At 55.0% G+C, this 19,055-nt stretch overlaps 1 protein-coding gene across 1 annotated transcript in view; it reads left to right on the top strand.

The window, feature by feature from the left end:
- The window catches only part of unc93b1 (unc-93 homolog B1, TLR signaling regulator), a 484,953-nt gene that overhangs the window by 292,212 nt on the left and 173,686 nt on the right, over nt 1–19,055 (top strand). The window contains 1 exon segment of the mRNA XM_072486118.1: nt 3,128–3,289. Coding sequence (XP_072342219.1) covers nt 3,128–3,289 — 162 coding nt within the window.

Genomic DNA, 19,055 nt, shown 5'->3' with positions numbered 1-19,055 from the left:
GGGTTGTGAATCTCTTGAATTCCTTGCCCAGTGAAGCAGTTGAGGCTCCTTCTTTAAACGTTTTTAAGAAAAAGATCAGCCATGATCTCATTAAATGGCGGAGCAAGCTCGAGGGGCCAGATGGCCTACTCCTGTTCCTAGTTCTTATGTACATCGGTTACTGAACAGGTCCGCAGGAAAAGGTCGAGAATTTTGAAAGGACATCCCAGAGCAGATAGGAAAGATCAAGCAGCAGCAGTACAGAACAAGATACCAGGCGGGAGAGGGGACGTAGTTTATCAAGGTCTCGGAACATGATACTAATAGGAGTAGAAGCCCACATGCACGTGAGATTTTGGTGGCTTCCAATAAATTATATGAAAAGTTATCAAAGATGCTGAACAGCAAGAACTGCATAGTTGGAGTGAATTTGGGGTATACATGGAAGTACTGGATAGGGGACAAAGAGCTCGATCCCACAGATGGATTTGCACGGAAAAGGTTCTTCCGGATGGAACTTGTAAGGCAAAGGCCAGGCTTGTGGCAAGGGGATTTGAAGAAAGCTTAGAAGATCAGGATTTAAGGGCAGATTCACCTACAGCAGGAAAGGTTAATTTTGAAGATCTTCTTTTAGCCACAAAGGCATGGGAATGCGAATCTATAGATATGAAAGCTGCCTTCTTGCAGGGGCATCAGCTCCAGAGAGACATTTTTCTCCGTCCTCCTAAAGAAGCAGCTAACACAGAAGGGGTACTCTGGAAGTTGAACAAATGTGTATGTGGTTTAAATGTTGCATCTAGAGTCTGGTATTTTTCAGTAAGATCAGTTTTGTTAAAGTTGGGCTGTTGCCAGTCGAAAGCAGATCCGGTAATGTTTTACTGGCACTGAAAAAGGAACCTTTCTGGCATCTTTATGATGCAGGTCAAATAATTATTGTGGGGTGGGACTAGTGATTTCGAAGCTATTGTAATCTCTGGTTTGAGGAAAGAATTCAGGGTTGGAAGTCAGGCTTCCGGTGCATTTAAATATATTGGACTGGAAATTGGATAGACTAAGTTAGGGGCAACTTTATGTCCGCAATCTTATTTGGAAAGCATCAGCCCAATAGCAATTAGTCGTGGCCGGGTTTCACAAAAAGACGCAATGGTTTCAAAGATGGAAAAAGAGAAACTGCGAAGTTTAATTGGGCAACTGAATTGGTTAGGTAGACAGACTAGACCGGACGTGAGTTTTTGTCTTCAAGTTGAGGACAAAAATGAATGATCCCAAAGTGGAAGACATAAAAGAGCAAATAAAGCGTTTGGCCAAACTAAAAATGCAGGAGTGTGTTTTGAGGTTCCCAGTTTTAGGTGACCTTCAGGCACTTGAAATTCATAGTTTATAGTGATGCATCTTATGCAAATCGAGCACAGGTTTTATAATTTTCCTCTTTGGGAACAATGGTAAATGTTGCCCTCTTGTGTGGGAAACAAAGAAAATAAGGAAAGTGGTCGAAAGCACTTTGGCTGCTGAGACGTTAAGCTTTGTAGAGGCGGTGGATATGGCCTTTTATATATCTCAGATCTTGACAGAAATGTAACTTTTGGATATTGTTAATGATTTTCTTTTTAAAAAAAAAAAACAATTTGAAAAGAAAGGGGGGAAATCATGTGTTTTTGAGTTTCTTGAAATTTTGTTTTCACCTAATTATTTTTTTCTCCAAGGGGAGACTGTGAAGTGATGGGTTAAGAGTTAAGTAATGCATGAAGAGACATTGCAATTAGTTGTCTCATTTATGTTACGTATCCAATGATTGACACTGATATGTAAAGGGGCTTCCAGCTGGGGCTGGTTTAGCTCACTGGGCTAATCGCTGGCTTTTAAAGCAGACCAAGGCAGGCCAGCAGCACGGTTCAATTCCCGTACCAGTCTCCCCGGACAGGCGCCGGAATGTGGCGACTAGGGGCTTTTCACAGTAACTTCATTGAAGCCTACTCGTGACAAGCGATTTTCATTTCATTTCAGGTGGCCCTTGTGTCAGGTGGTGTGTTAAGAGTTTTGTGCAGAGGCTGTAGAAGTGAAATAAATGGTGTTTGGTGAAAAGGAACTGGACTTTTGACTCTTCATACAACGGTAACTAAAACGTATAACATGAAGGACTGGGCTGGTGCCTCACCTCTTCTCTATCATTCAGCTCTTTTGTCCATGTCTGAACCAAGGTTGTAATGAGGTCAGGAGCTGAGTGACCCTGGCGGAACCCAAACTGAGCGTCCGTGAGCAGGTTATTGCCGAGTAAGTGCCGTTCGATAGCCCTGTTGATGACTCCTTCCATCACGTACTGATGATGGAGAGTAGACTGATGGGGCAGTAATTGGCTGGGTTTGATTTGTCCTGTTTCCTGTGTACATGACATACCTGGGCAATTTTCCACATTGCTGGGTAGATACCAGTGTTGCAGCTGTACTGGAACAGCTTGGCTAGGGGTGCGCCCAATTCAGGAGCACAAGTCTTCTGTACTATTGCCCGGATATTGTCCGGGCCCATTGCCTTTGCCGTATTCATGAATTCAACCATTTCTTGATGTCACGTGGAGCAAATCGTATTGGCTGCAGACTGACCTCTGTGATGCTGGGGATCTCTGGAGGAGGCTGAAATGGATCACCCACTCGGCACGTCTGGCTGAAGATGGCTGCGAATGCCTCAGCCTTGCCTTTTCTGCTGATGTGCTGGGCTCTTCCATCATTGAGGATGGGGAGATCTGTGGAGCCTCCTCCTCCAGTGAGTTGTTGAATTGGCAACCACCATTCACGGTTGCATGTGGCAGAACCTCAGAGAGGAGATTGGATGTGTTTGTTGGGGAATCGCTTGGCTCTGTCCATCACTTGCTGCTTATGCTGTTTGGCACAGAGGTAGTCCTGTGTTGTAGCTTCACCAGTTTGACAGCTCGTTGTTCGATATGTCTGTTCGAGCTCCTGGCTTACTCACCGACACTCTTCATTGAAGCAGGGTTGGTCCCGGGCTTGGTGGTAATGGTAGAGTGAGGGATAGGCCGGGCCATGAGTTACAGGGTGTGTTTGAATACAGTTCAGCTGCTGCTGATGGCCCACATCGCCTCAGGTAGTTACTTATTCTGCTGGGAGTAATCTCGGTTGTCTCCTCTCCATTACAGATTCCTCGGGACCAAATGGATGATGTTCCTCGCCATCGGAATTTATGCTCTCTTTGTATCCACCAATTACTGGGAACGATACTACACGTTGGTCCCATCGGCTGTTGCCATTGGAGCAGCCATTGTTCCACTCTGGGCCTCCGTCGGAAACTACATCACCAGGTGCGAGCTCGAGTCATAGAACATAGAACAATACAGCGCAGTACAGGCCCTTCGGCCCACGATGTTGCACCGAAACAAAAGCCATCTAACCTACACTATGCCATTATCATCCATATGTTTATCCAATGAACTTTTAAATGCCCTCAATGTTGGCGAGTTCACTACTGTTGCAGGTAGGGCATTCCACGGCCTCACCACTCTTTGCGTAAAGAACCTACCTCTGAGCTCTGTCCTATATCTATTACCCCTCAGTTTAAAGCTATGTCCCCTCGTGCCAGCCATTTCCATCCGCGGGAGAAGGCTCTCACTGTCCACCCTATCTAACCCCCTGATCATTTTGTATGCCTCTATTAAGTCCCCTCTTAACCTTCTCTCCAACGAAAACAACCTCAAGTCCATCAGCCTTTCCTCATAAGATTTTCCCTCCATACCAGGCAACATCCTGGTAAATCTCCTCTGCACCCACTCCAAAGTCTCCACGTCCTTCCTATAATGCGGTGACCAGAACTGTACGCAATACTCCAAATGCGGCGGAACCAGAGTTTTGTACAGCTGCAACATGACTTCCTGACTCCGGAACTCAATCCCTCTACCAATAAAGGCCAACACTCCATAGGCCTTCTTCACAACCCTATCAACCTGGGTGGCAACTTTCAGGGATCTATGTACATGGACACCTAGATCCCTCTGCTCATCCACACTTCCAAGAACTTTACCATTAGCCAAATATTCCGCATTCCTGTTATTCCTTCCAAAGTGAATCACCTCACACTTCTCTACATTAAACTCCATTTGCCACCTCTCAGCCCAGCTCTGCAGCTTATCTATATCCCTCTGGAACCTGCTACATCCTTCCACACTGTCGACAACACCACCGACTTTAGTGTCGTCTGCAAATTTACTCACCCACCCTTCTGCGCCCTCCTCTAGGTCATTGATAAAAATGACAAACAGCAACGGCCCCAGAACAGATCCTTGTGGTACGCCACTTGTAACTGAACTCCATTCTGAACATTTCCCATCAACCACCACCCTCTGTCTTCTTTCAGCTAGCCAATTTCTGATCCACATCTCTAAATCACCCTCAATCCCCAGCCTCCGTATTTTCTGCAATAGCCTACCATGGGGAACCTTATCAAACGCTTTACTGAAATCCATATACACCACATCAACTGCTCTACCCTCGTCTACCTGTTCAGTCACCTTCTCAAAGAACTCGATAAAGTTTGTGAGGCATGACCTACCCTTCACAAAGCCATGCTGACTATCCCTGATCATGTTATTCCTATCTAGATGATTATAAATCTTGTCTCTTATAATCCCCTCCAAGACTTTACCCACTACAGACGTGAGGCTCACCGGTCTATAGTTGCCGGGGTTGTCTCTGCTCCCCTTTTTGCACAAAGGGACCACATTTGCTATCCTCTAGTCCTCTGGCACTATTCCTGTAGCCAATGATGACATAAAAATCAAAGCCAAAGGTCCAGCAATCTCTTCCCTGGCCTCCCAGAGAATCCTAGGATAAATCCCATCAGGCCCTGGGGACTTATCTATTTTCAGCCTGTCCAGAATTGCCAACACCTCTTCCCTACGTACCTCAATGCCATCTATTCTAATAGCCTGGGTCTCAGCATTCTCCTCCACAACATTATCTTTTTCCTGAGTGAATACTGACGAAAAATATTCATTTAGTATCTCGCCGATCTCTTCAGACTCCACACACAACTTCCCATCCCTGACCTTGACTGGTCCTACTCTTTCCCGAGTCATTCGCTTATTCCTGACATACCTATAACATAGAACATAGAAAATACAGCACAGAACAGGCCCTTCGGCCCACGATGTTGTGCCGAACCTTTGTCCTAGATTAATCATAGATTATCATTGAATTTACAGTGCAGAAGGAGGCCATTCGGCCCTTTGAGTCTGCACCGGCTCTTGGAAAGAGCACCCTACCCAAACTCAACACCCCCACCCAACACCAAGGGCAATTTTGGACATTAAGGGCAATTTATCATTGGCCAATTCACCTAACCCGCATATCTTTGGACTGTGGGAGGAAACCAGAGCACCCGGTGGAAACCCACGCACACACGGGAAGGACGTGCAGACTCCGCACAGACAGTGACCAAAGCCGGAATCGAACCTGGGACCCTGGAGCTGTGAAGCAATTGTGCTATCCACAATGCTACCGTGCTGCCCTTAAGAACAAATAAACCTACACTATATCATTTTACCGTAATCCATGTACCTATCCAATAGCTGCTTGAAGGTCCCTAATGTTTCCGACTCAACTACATCCACAGGCAGTGCATTCCATGCCCCCACTACTCTCTGGGTAAAGAACCTACCTCTGATATCCCTCCTATATCTTCCACCTTTCAGCTTAAATTTATGTCCCCTTGTAATGGTTTGTTCCACCCGGGGAAAAAGTCTCTGACTGTCTACTCTATTTATTCCCCTGATCATCTTATAAACCTCGATCAAGTCACCCCTCATCCTTCTCCGTTCTAATGAGAAAAGGCCTAGCACCCTCAACCTTTCCTCGTAAGACCTACTCTCCATTCCAGGCAACATCCTGGTAAATCTTCTTTGCACCTTTTCCAAAGCTTCCACATCCTTCCAAAAATGAGGCGACCAGAACTGTACACAGTAAATGTGGCCTTACCAAAGTTTTGTACAGCTGCATCATCACCTCACGGCTCTTAAATTCAATCCCTCTGTTAATGAACGCGAGCACACCATAGGCCTTCTTCACAGCTCTATCCACTTGAGTGGCAACTTTCAAAGATGTATGAACATAGACCCCAAGATCTCTCTGCTCCTCCACATTGCCAAGAACTCTACCGTTAACCCTGTATTCCGCATTCATATTTGTCCTTCCAAAATGGACAACCTCACACTTTTCAGGGTTAAACTCCATCTGCCACTTCTCAGCCCAGCTCTGCATCCTATCTAAGTCTCTTTGCAGCTGACAACAGCCCTCCTTACTATCCACAACTCCACCAATCTTCGTATCGTCTGCAAATTTACTGACCCACCCTTCAACTCCCTCATCCAAGTCATTAATGAAAATCACAAACAGCAGAGGACCCAGAACTGATCCCTGCGGTACGCCACTGGTAACTGGGATCCAGGCTGAATATTTACCATCCACCACCACTCTCTGACTTCTATCGGTTCGCCAGTTCGTTATCCAACTGGCCAAATATCCCACTATCCCATGCCTCCTTACTTTCTGCATAAGCCTACCATGGGGAACTTTATCAAATGCCTTACTAAAATCCATGTACACTACATCCACTGCTTTACCTTCATCCACATGCTTGGTCACCTCCTCAAAGAATTCAATAAGACTTGTAAGGCAAGACCTACCCCTCACAAATCCGTGCTGACTATCCCTAATCAAGCAGTGTCTTTCCAGATGCTCAGAAATCCTATCCTTCAGTACCCTTTCCATTACTTTGCCTACTACCGAAGTAAGACTAACTGGCCTGTAATTCCCAGGGTTATCCCTAGTCCCTTTTTTGAACAGGGGCACGACATTCGCCACTCTCCAATCCCCTGGTACCACCCCTGTTGACAGTGAGGACGAAAAGATCATTGCCAACGGCTCTGCAATTTAATCTCTTGCTTCCCATAGAATCCTTGGATATATCCCGTCAGGCCCGGGGGACTTGTCTATCCTCAAGTTTTTCAAAATGCCCAACACATCTTCCTTCCTAACAAGTATTTCCTCGAGCTTACCAATCTGTTTCACACTGTCCTCTCCAACAATATCGCCCCTCTCATTTGTAAATACAGAAGAAAAGTACTCATTCAAGACCTCTCCTATCTCTTCAGACTCAATACACAATCTCCCGCTACTGTCCTTGATCGGACCTACCCTCACTCTAGTCATTCTCATATTTCTCACATATGTGTAAAAGGCCTTGGGGTTTTCCTTGATCCTACCCGCCAAAGATTGTTCATGCCCTCTCTTAGCTCTCCTAATCCCTTTCTTCAGTTCCCTCCTGGCTATCTTGTATCCCTCCAATGCCCTGTCTGAACCTTGTTTCCTCAGCCTTACATAAGTCACCTTTTTCCTCTGAACAAGACATTCAACCTCTCTTGTCAACCATGATTCCCTCACTCGACCATCTCTTCCCTGCCTGACAGGGACATACATATCAAGGACACGTAGCACCTGTTCCTTGAACAAGTTCCACATTTCACTTGTGTCCTTCCCTGCCAGCCTATGTTCCCAACTTATGCACTTCAATTCTTGTCTGACAACATCGTATTTACCCTTCCCCCAATTGTAAACCTTGCCCTGTTGCACGTACCTATCCCTCTCCATTACTAAAGTGAAAGTCACAGAATTGTGGTCACTATCTCCAAAATGCTCCCCCCCTAACAAATCTATCACTTGCCCTGGTTCATTACCCAGTACTAAATCCAATATTGCCCCTCCTCTGGTCGGACAATCTACATACTGTGTTAGAAAAGCTTCCTGGACACACTGCACAAACACCACCCCATCCAAACTATTTGATCTAAAGAGTTTCCACTCAATATTTGGGAAGTTAAAGTTGCCCATGCCTACTACCCTATGACTTCTGCACCTTTCCAAAATCTGTTTCCCAATCTATTCCTCCACATCTCTGCTACTATTGGGGGGCCTATAGCAAACTCCTAACAAGGTGACTGCTCCTTTCCTATTTCTGACTTCAACGCATACTACCTCAATAGGGTGATACTCCTCGAACTGCCTTTCTGCAGCTGTTATACTATCTCTAATTAATAATGCCACCCCCCCCACCTCTTTTACCACCCTCCCTAATCTTATTGAATCGTCTATAACCAGGGACCTCCAACAACCATTTCTGCCCCTCTTCTATCCAAGTTTCCGTGATGGCCACCACGGTCCCAAGTACCGATCCATGCCTGAAGTTCACCCACCTTATTCCTGATGCTTCTTGCGTTGAAGTATACACACTTCAGCCCATCTCCGTGCCTGCAAGTACTCTCCTTTGTCAGTGTTCCCTTCCCCACTGCCTCATTACATGCTTTGGCATCCTGAATATCGGCTACCTTAGTTGCTGGACTACAAATCCGGTTCCCATTCCCCAGCCAAATTAGTTTAAACCCTCCCGAAGAGTACTAGAAAACCTCCCTCCCAGGATATTGGTACCCCTCTGGTTCAGATGCAACCCGTCCTGCTTGTACAGGTCCCACCTTCCCCAGAATGCGCTCCAATTATCCAAATACCTGAAGCCCTCCCTCCTACACCATTCCTGCAGCCACGTGTTCAGCTGCACTCTCTCCCTATTCCTAGCCTCGCTATCACGTGGCACCGGCAACAAACCAGAGATGACAACTCTGTCTGTCCTGGCTTTTAACTTCCAGCCTAACTCCCTAAACTTGTTTATTACCTCCACACCCCTTTTCCTACCTATGTCGTTGGTACCAATGTGCACCACGACTTCTGGCTGCTCCCCCTCCCCCTTAAGGATCCTGAAGACACGATCCGAGACATCCCTGGCCCTGGCACCCGGGAGGCAACATACCTTCCGGGAGTCTCGCTCGCGACCACAGAATCTCCTATCTATTCCCCTAACCGTTGAATCTCCTACAACTATTGCTTTTCTATTCTCCCCCCTTCCCTTCTGAGCCCCAGAGCCAGACTCAGTGCCAGAGACCTGGCCGCTAGGGCCTTCCCCCGGTAGGTCATCCCCCCCAACAGCATCCAAAACGGTATACTTGTTTTGAAGGGGAACGGCCACGAGGGATCCCTGCACTGTCTGCCTGTTTGTTTTTTTCCCCCTGACTGTAACCCAGCTATTCTTGTCCTGTACCTTGGGTGTGGTTACCTCCCTGTAACTCTTCTCAATCACCCCCTCTGCCTCCCGGATGATCCGAAGTTCATCCAGCTTCAGCTCCAGTTCCCTAACACGGTCTTTGAGGAGCTGAAGTTGGGTGCACTTCCCGCAGGTATAGTCAGTGGGGATACCGGTGGTATCCCTCACCACCCACATCCTACAGGAGGAGCATGCAACTGGCCCAGCCTCCATCCCCTCTTACCTTACAGAATATAGCTGCTGTGTGGACCAACTAGATCTCCGCCCTCCGACTCTGCTCCCAGTCAGCTACACTTTCTGTAAACTCCTGGCTCTCTTCACACTCTTTGCGGAAATGTCGGAAACAAAATGAAAGGAGCACCTTACTCCCTCCTCACCTAACTCCCTCGGTCACCAAACTCTTCCTATAGCACTCAAAAAGCACCAAATTCAGCACTCAGTGCAAACCTATAGAAAGCTTTTGGGTTTTCCTTGATCCTACCTGCCAAATACTTCTCATGTCCCCTCCTTGCTCGTCTTAGCTCTCTCTTTAGATCCTTCCTCGCTACCTTGTAACTATCCATCGCCCCAACTGAAACTTCACACCTCATCTTCACATAGGCCTCCTTCTTCCTCTTAACAAGAGATTCCACTTCTTTGGTAAACCACGGTTCCCTCGCTCTACGCCTTCCTCCCTGCCTGACCGGTACGTACTTATCAAGAACACGCAGTAGCTGATCCTTGAACAAGCTCCACTTATCCAGTGTGCCCAACACTTGCAGCCTGCTTCTCCACCCTATCCCCCCCAAGTCACGCCTAATGGCATCATAATTGCCCTTCCCCCAGCTATAACTCTTGCCCTGCGGTGTATACTTATCCCTTTCCATCATTAACGTAAACGTCACCGAATTGTGGTCACTGTCCCCAAAGTGCTCTCCTACCTCCAAATCCAACCTGGCCTGGTTCATTACCCAAAACCAAATCTAACGTAGCCTCGCCTCTTGTTGGCCTGTCAACATATTGTTTCAGGAAACCCTCCTGCACACACTGTACAAAAAACGACCCATCTATTGTACTCGAACTATATCTTTTCCAGTCAATATTTGGAAAGTTAAAGTCTCCCATAATAACTACCCTGTTACTTTCGCTCATATCCAGAATCATCTTCGCCATCCTTTCCTCTACATCCCGAGAACTATTAGGAGGCCTATAGAAAACTCCCAACAGGGTGACCTCTCCTTTCCTGTTTCTAACTTCAGCCAATACTACCTCGGAAGAAGAGTCCCCATCTAGCATCCTCTCCGCCACCGTAATACTGCTCTTGACTCGCAGCGCCACACCTCCCCCTCTTTTGCCTCCTTCTCTGAGCTTACTAAAACACCTAAACCCCGGAACCTGCAACATCCATTCCTGTTCCTGCTCTATCCATGTCTCCGAAATGGCCACAACATCGAAGTCCCAGGGACCAACCCATGCTGCCAGTTCCCCGACCTTGTTTCGTATACTCCTGGCATTGAAGTAGACACACTTCAAACCACCTACCTGAACGCTGGCCCCCTCCTGCGACGTCAAATCTGTGCTCCTGACCTCTATACGCTCATTCTCCCTTACCCTAAAACTACAATCCAGGTTCGCATGCCCCTGCTGCATTAGTTTAAACCCCCCCAAAGAGTACTAACAAATCTCCCCCCCAGGATATTTGTGCCCCTCAGGTTCAGATGTAGACCATCCTGTCTGTAGAGGTCCCACCTTCCCCAGAAAGAGCCCCAGAGTCCTCAGGAGACTTCCTGTACCTCCTCCCCCGGACCTCCTACCTCGGGACCCCCTCCCCCGGACGCCCTCCCCCGGACGCCCTCCCCCGGACGCCCTCCCCCGGACGCCCTCCCCCGGACGCCCTCCCCCGGACGCCCTCCCCCGGACGCCCTCCCCCGGACGCCCTCCCCCGGAAGCCCTCCCCCGGACGCCCTCCCCCGGACGCCCTCCCCCGGACGCCCTCCCCCGGACGCCCTCCCCCGGACGCCCTCCCCCGGACGCCCTCCCCCGGACGCCCTCCCCCGGACGCCCTCCCCCGGACGCCCTCCCCCGGACGCCCTCCCCCGGACGCCCTCCCCCGGACGCCCTCCCCCGGACGCCCTCCCCCGGACGCCCTCCCCCGGACGCCCTCCCCCGGACCATCTCCCCCGGACCCCCTCCCCCGGACCCCATCCCCCGGACCCCCTCCCCCGGACCCCCCTCCCTCAGACCCCCTCCCCTGGACCCCCTCCCCCGGGCCCAATGTCCCCGGACCTCCTACCTCGGGACCCCCTGCCTCGGACCCCCTCCCCTGGACCCCCTCCACCCGACCCCCTCCCCCGGGCCCCCTGCCCCGGACCCAATGTCCCCGGACCACCTACCTCGGGACCACCTACCCCGGCCCCCCCCCTCCCCCAGGCCCCCCCTCCCCCGGGCCCCCCCTCCCCCGGGCCCCCCCCTCCCCCGGGCCCCCCCCCTCCCCCGGGCCCCCCCCTCCCCCGGGCCCCCCTCCCCCTCTCCCCCGGCCCCCCTCCCCACGCCCCCCCGTCACCGGGCCCCCCCCTCCCTGGGCCCCCCCCCCCCCCCTCCCCGGGCCCCCCCCTCCCCGGGCCCCCCACCCCTGCCCGGGCCCCCCCACCCCTCCCCGGGCCCCCCCACCCCTCCCCGGGCCCCCCCACCCCTCCCCGGGCCCCCCCCCCCTCCCCAGGCCCCCCCCCTCCCCGGGACCCCCCCCTCCCCGGCCCCCCCCCCTCCCCGGGCCCCCCCTCCCCGGGCCCCCCCTCCCCGTGCCCCCCCCCCCTCCCCGTGCCCCATCCCTCCCCGTGCCCATACTCCCCAGGCCCCCTCATTCGCCGGGCCCCCAACTCGCCGAGCCCAATCTCCCCGGTCCCCGTCCCCAAGATCACATCCCCCGGGCCTCCTCCCACGCTCCCAATCTCCCTACACCCCGTCCCCCATACCCAATCCTGTACCTCCTCCCCTGCTCCCAATCTCCCCGGACCCCCTCACTCAGACCTAATCCTGTACCTCTTCCCCCGGACCCCCTCACTCAGACCCAATCCTGTACCTCCTCCCCCATCCCAATGTCCCCGGATCCCAACCCCGGATCCCCCAACCCCGGAGCCCCCAACCCCGGAGCCCCCAACCCCGGAGCCCCCAACCCCGGAGCCCCCACCCCCCGGAGCCCCCACCCCCCGGAGCCCCCACCCCCGGAGCCCCCACCCCCCGGAGCCCCCACCCCCCGGAGCCCCCACTCCCGGGCCGCCATCCCCGGCCCTTAGTGTTGGGTGGGGTTACTGGATTATGCGGATAGGGTGGAGGCTTGGGTAGGGTGCTCTTTCCAAGAGCTGGTGCCGATCGATGGGCCGAATGGCCTCCTTCTGCACTGTAAATTCTATGAAATCTATGAAATTTCCCCGGACCCCCTCACCTGTACCCAATCCTGTAGCTCCTCCCCCGCTCCCAATCTCCCCGGACCCCCTCATTCAGACCCAATCCTGTACCTCCTTCCCCCCCCCCTCCCAATCTCCCCGGAGCCCCCACCCCCGGAGCCCCCACCCTCAGAGCCCCCACCCCCGGGCCCCCACTCCCGGCCCTTAGTGTTGGGTGGGGCTACTGGGTTATGCGGATAGAGCGGAGGTGTGGGCTTGGGTAGGGTGCTCTTTCCAAGAGCTGGTGCCGATCGATGGGCCGAATGGTCTCCTTCTGCACTGTAATTTCTATGAAATCTCCCCGGACCCCCTCACTCAGACCCAATCCTGTACCTCCTTCCCCCCCTCCCAATCTCCCCGGACCCCCTCACTCAGACCCAATCCTGTACCTCCTCCCCCGCTCCCAATCTCCCCGGACCCCCTCACTCAGACCCAATCCTGTACCTCCTCCCCCGGACCCAATCTCCCCGGACCCCCTCACTCAGACCCAATCCTGTACCTCCTCCTCCGCTCCCAATCCCCCCGGACCCCCTCACTCAGACCCAATCCTGTACCTCCTCCCCCGGACCCAATCTCCCCGGACCCCCTCACTCAGACCCAATCCTGTACCTCCTCCCCAGCTCCCAATCTCCCCGGACCCCCTCACTCAGACCCAATTCCGTACCTCCTCCCCCGGACCCAATCTCCCCGGACCCCCTCACTCAGACCCAATCCTGTACCTCCTCCCCCGCTCCCAATCTCCCCGGACCCCCTCACTCAAACCCAATCCTGTACCTCCTCCCCCGTACCCAATCTCCCCGGACCCCCTCACTCAGACCCAATCCCGTACCTCCTCCCCCGCTCCCAATCTCCCCGGACCCCCTCACTCAGACTCAAACCTGTACCTCCTCCCCAGCTCCCAATCTCCCCGGACCCCCTCACTCAGACCCAATCCTGTACCTCCTCCCCCGCTCCCAATCTCCCCGGACCCCCTCACTCAGACCCAATCCTGTACCTCCTCCCCCGGACCCAATCTCCCCGGACCCCCTCACTCAGACCCAATCCTGTACCTCCTCCCCAGCTCCCAATCTCCACGGACCCCCTCACTCAGACCCAATCCTGTACCTCCTCCCCCGCTCCCAATCACCCCGGACCCCCTCACACAGACCCAATCCTGTACCTCCTCCCCCGCTCCCAATCTCCCCGGACCCCCTCACTCAGACCCAATCCTGTACCTCCTCCCCCGGACCCAATCTCCCCGGACCCCCTCACTCAGACCCAATCCTGTACCTCCTCCCCCGGACCCAATCTCCCCGGACCCCCTCACTCAGACCCAATCCTGTACCTCCTCCCCCGGACCCAATCTCCCCGGACCCCCTCACTCAGACCCAATCCCGTACCTCCTCCCCCGCTCCCAAACACCCCGGGCCCCCTCACTCAGACCCAATCCTGTACCTCCTCCCCAGGTCCCAATCTCCCCGGACCCCCTCACTCAGACCCAATCCTGTACCTCCTCCCCCGGACCCAATCTCCCCGGACCCCCTCACTCAGACCCAATCCTGTACCTCCTCCCCCGGACCCAATCTCCCCGGACCCCCTCACTCAGACCCAATTCTGTACCTCCTCCCCCTGACCCAATCTCCCCGGACCCCCTCACTCAGACCCAATCCTGTACCTCCTCCCCCGCTCCCAATCTCCCCGGACCCCCTCACTCAGACCCAATCCTGTACCTCCTCCCCCGCTCCCAATCTCCCCGGACCCCCTCACTCAGACCCAATCCTGTACCTCCTCCCCCGCTCCCAATCTCCCCGGACCCCCTCACTCAGACCCAATCCTGTACCTCCTCCCCCGCTCCCAATCTCCCCGGACCCCCTCACTCAGACCCAATCCTGTACCTCCTCCCCCGGACCCAATCTCCCCGGACCCCCTCACTCAGACCCAATCCTGTACCTCCTCCCCCGCTCCCAATCTCCCCGGACCCCCTCACTCAGACCCAATCCTGTACCTCCTCCCCCGCTCCCAATCTCCCCGGACCCCCTCACTCAGACCCAATCCTGTACCTCCTCCCCCGGACCCAATCTCCCCGGACCCCCTCACTCAGACCCAATCCTGTACCTCCTCCCCCGCTCCCAATCTCCCCGGACCCCCTCACTCAGACCCAATCCTGTACCTCCTCCCCCGGACCCAATCTCCCCGGACCCCCTCACTCAGACCCAATCCTGTACCTCCTCCCCCGCTCCCAATCTCCCCGGACCCCCTCACTCAGACCCAATCCTGTACCTCCTCCCCCGCTCCCAATCTCCCCGGACCCCCTCACTCAGACCCAATCCTGTACCTCCTCCCCCGCTCCCAATCTCCCCGGACCCCCTCACTCAGACCCAATCCTGTACCTCCTCCCCCGGACCCAATCTCCCCGGACCCCCTCACTCAGACCCAATCCTGTACCTCCTCCCCCGCTCCCAATCTCCCCGGACCCCCTCACTCAGACCCAATCCTGTACCTCCTCCCCCGGACCCAATCTCCCCGGACCCCCTCACTCAGACCCAATCCTGTACCTCCTCCCCCGCTCCCAATCTCCCCGGACCCCCTCACTCAGACCCAATCCTGTACCTCCTCCCCCGCTCCCAATCTCCCCGGACCCCCTCACTCAGACCCAATCCTGTACCTCCTCCCCCGACCCAATCTCCCCGGACCCCCTCACTCAGACCCAATCCTGTACCTCCTCCCCCGGACCCAATCTCCCCGGACCCCCTCACTCAGACCCAATCCTGTACCTCCTCCCCCGGACCCAATCTCCCCGGACCCCCTCAGTCAGACCCAATCCTGTACCTCCTCCCCCGGACCCAATCTCCCCGGACCCCCTCACTCAGACCCAATCCTGTACCTCCTCCCCCGGACCCAATCTCCCGGGACCCCCTCACTCAGACCCAATCCTGTACCTCCTCCCCCGCTCCCAATCTCCCCGGACCCCCTCACTCAGACCCAAACCTGTACCTCCTCCCCCGCTCCCAATCTCCCCGGACCCCCTCACTCAGACCCAATCCTGTACTTCCTCGCCCATCTCCCAATCTCCCCGGACCCCCTCACTCAGACCCAATCCTGTACCTCCTCGCCCGCTCCCAATCTCCCCGGACCCCCTCACTCAGACCCAATCCTGTACCTCCCCCCCCGCTCCCAATATCCCCGGACCCCCTCACTCAGACCCAATCCTGTACCTCCTCCCCCGCTCCCAATCTCCCCGGACCCCCTCACTCAGACCCAATCCTGTACCTCCTCCCCCGGACCCAATCTCCCCGGACCCCCTCACTCAGACCCAATCCTGTACCTCCTCCCCCGCTCCCAATCTCCCCGGACCCCCTCACTCAGACCCAATCCTGTACCTCCTCCCCCGGACCCAATCTCCCCGGACCCCCTCACTCAGACCCAATCCTATATCTCCTCCCCCGGACCCAATCTCCCCGGACCCCCTCACTCAGACCCAATCCAGTTCCTCCTCCCCCGCTCCCAATCTCCACCGACCCCCTCACTCAGACCCAATCCTGTACCTCCTCCCCCGGACCCAATCTCCCCGGACCCCCTCACTCAGACCCAATCCTGTACCTCCTCTCCCGGACCCAATCTCCCCGGACCCCCTCACTCTGACCCAATCCTGTACCTCCTCCCCCGGACCCAATCTCCCCGGACCCCCTCACTCTGACCCAATCCTGTACCTCCTCCCCCGCTCCCAATCTCCCCGGACCCCCTCACTCAGACCCAATCCTGTACCTCCTCCCCCGCTCCCAATCTCCCCGGACCCCCTCACTCAGACCCAATCCTGTACCTCCTCCCCCGGACCCAATCTCCACCGACCCCCTCACTGAGACCCAATCCTGTACCTCCTCCCCCGCTCCCAATCTCCCCGGACCCCCTCACTCAGACGCAATCCTGTTCCTCCTCCCCCGGACCCAATCTCCCCGGACCCCCTCACTCAGACCCAATCCTGTTCCTCCTCCCCCGGACCCAATCTCCCCGGACCCCCTCACTCAGACGCAATCCTGTTCGTCCTCCCCCGGACCCAATCTCCCCGGACCCCCTCACTCAGACGCAATCCTGTTCCTCCTCCCCCGGACCCAATCTCCCCGGACCCCCTCACTCAGACGCAATCCTGTTCCTCCTCCCCCGGACCCAATCTCCCCGGACCCCCTCACTCAGACCCAATCCTGTACCTCCTCCCCCGGACCCAATCTCCCCGGACCCCCTCACTCAGACGCAATCCTGTTCCTCCTCCCCAGCTCCCAATCTCCCCGGACCCCCTCACTCAGACCCAATCCTGTACCTCCTCCCCCGCTCCCAATCTCCCCGGACCCCCTCGCTCAGACCCAATCCTGTACCTCCTCCCCCGGACCCAATCTCCCCGGACTCCCTCACTCAGACCCAATCCTGTACCTCCTCCCCCGCTCCCAATCTCCCCGGACCCCCTCACTCAGACCCAATCCTGTACCTCCTCTCCCGGACCCAATCTCCCCGGACCCCCTCACTCAGACCCAATCCTGTACCTCCTCCCCCGGACCCAATCTCCACGGACCCCCTCACTCAGACCCAATCCTGTACCTCCTCCCCCGGACCCAATCTCCCCGGACCCCCTCACTCAGACCCAATCCTGTACCTCCTCCCCCGCTCCCAATCTCCCCGGACCCCCTCACTCAGACCCAATCCTGTACCTCCTCCCCCGGACCCAAACTCCACGGACCCCCTCACTCAGACCCAATCCTGTACCTCCTCCCCCGGACCCAATCTCCCCGGACCCCCTCACTCAGACCCAATCCTGTACCTCCTCCCCAGCGTCTCCCCTATCCCTCCATTCAACCTGGTCATCTGTCTGAACACCATTCTCCCAGCGTCTCCCCCTGTCACTCCATTCAACCTGATCCTCTGTCTGAACACCATTAACCCAGCGTCTCTCTCTGTCCCTCCATTCAACCTGATCCTCTGTCTGAACACCATTCTCCCAGCATCTCCCCATGTCCCCTCCATTCAACCTGATCCTCTGTCTGAACACCATTCTCCCAGCATCTCCCGCTGTCCCTCCATTCAACCTGATCTTCTGTCTGGACACCATTCTCCCAGCATCTCCCCCTGTCCCCTCCATTCAACCTGATCCTCTGCCTGCGCACCATTCTCCCAGCGTCTCTCACTGTCCCCTCCATTCAACCTGATCCTCTGTCTGGACACCATTCTCCCAGCATCTCCCCCTGTCCCTCCATTCAACCTGATCCTCTGGCTGAACACCATTCTCCCAGCGTCTCCCCCTGTCCCTCCATTCAACCTGATCCTCTGTCTGAACACCATTCTCCCAGCGTCTCTCTCTGTCCCTCCATTCAACCTGATCCTCTGTCGGAACACCATTCTCCCAGCGTCTCCCCCTGTCCCTCCATTCAACCTGATCCTCTGTCTGAACACCATTCTCCCAGCGTCTCCTCCTGTCCCTCCATTCAACCTGATCCTCTGGCTGAACACCATTCTCCCAGCGTCTCTCACTGTCCCTCCATTCAACCTGATCCTCTGTCTGAACACCATTCTCCCAGCGTCTCCCCCTGTCCCTCCATTCAACCTGATCCTCTGTCTGGACCCCATTCTCCCAGCATCTCCCCCTGTCCCTCCATTCAACCTGATCCTCTGTCTGAACACCATTCTCCCAGCGTCTCTCTCTGTCCCTCCATTCAACCTGATCCTCTGTCGGAACACCATTCTCCCAGCGTCTCCCCCTGTCCCTCCATTCAACCTGATCCTCTGTCTGAACACCATTCTCCCAGCGTCTCCTCCTGTCCTCTCCATTCAACCTGATCCTCTGTCTGGACCCCATTCTCCCAGCATCTCCCCCTGTCCCTCCATTCAACCTGATCCTCTGGCTGAACACCATTCTCCCAGCGTCTCCTCCTGTCCCTCCATTCAACTTGATCCTCAGTCTGAACACCATTCTCCCAGCGTCTCCCCCTGTCCCTCCATTCAACCTGATCCTCTGTCTGGACACTATTCTCCCAGCATCTCCCCCTTTCCCTCCATTCAACGTGATCCTCTGTCTGAACATCATTCTCCCAGCGTCTCCCCCTGTCCCCTCCATGCAACCTGATCCTCTGTCTGAACACCATTCTCCCAGCGTCTCTCTCTGTCCCTCCATTCAACCTGATCCTCTGTCTGAACACCATTCTCCCAGCGTCTCTCTCTGTCCCTCCATTCAACCTGATCCTCTGTCTGAACACCATTCTCCCAGCGTCTCCCCCTGTCCCTCCATTCAACCTGATCCTCTGTCTGAACACCATTCTCCCAGCGTCTCCCCCTTTCCCTCCATTCAACCTGTCCTCTGTCTGAACACCATTCTCCCAGCGTCTCCCCCTGTCCCCTCCATTCAACCTGTCCTCTGTCTGAGCACCATTCTCCCAGCTTCTCCCCCTGTCCCTCCATTCAACCTGAACCTCTGTCTGAACACCATTCTCCCAGCGTCTCCCCCTGTCCCCTCCATTCAACCTAATCCTCTGTCTGAACACC

This window comes from Scyliorhinus torazame, chromosome 20 (genome assembly GCF_047496885.1).
Source record: "Scyliorhinus torazame isolate Kashiwa2021f chromosome 20, sScyTor2.1, whole genome shotgun sequence".
NCBI lineage: Eukaryota > Metazoa > Chordata > Chondrichthyes > Carcharhiniformes > Scyliorhinidae > Scyliorhinus > Scyliorhinus torazame.
The sequence above is the reverse complement of the archived record's forward strand: the minus strand, read 5'-3'. Positions and strand labels throughout refer to the sequence as shown.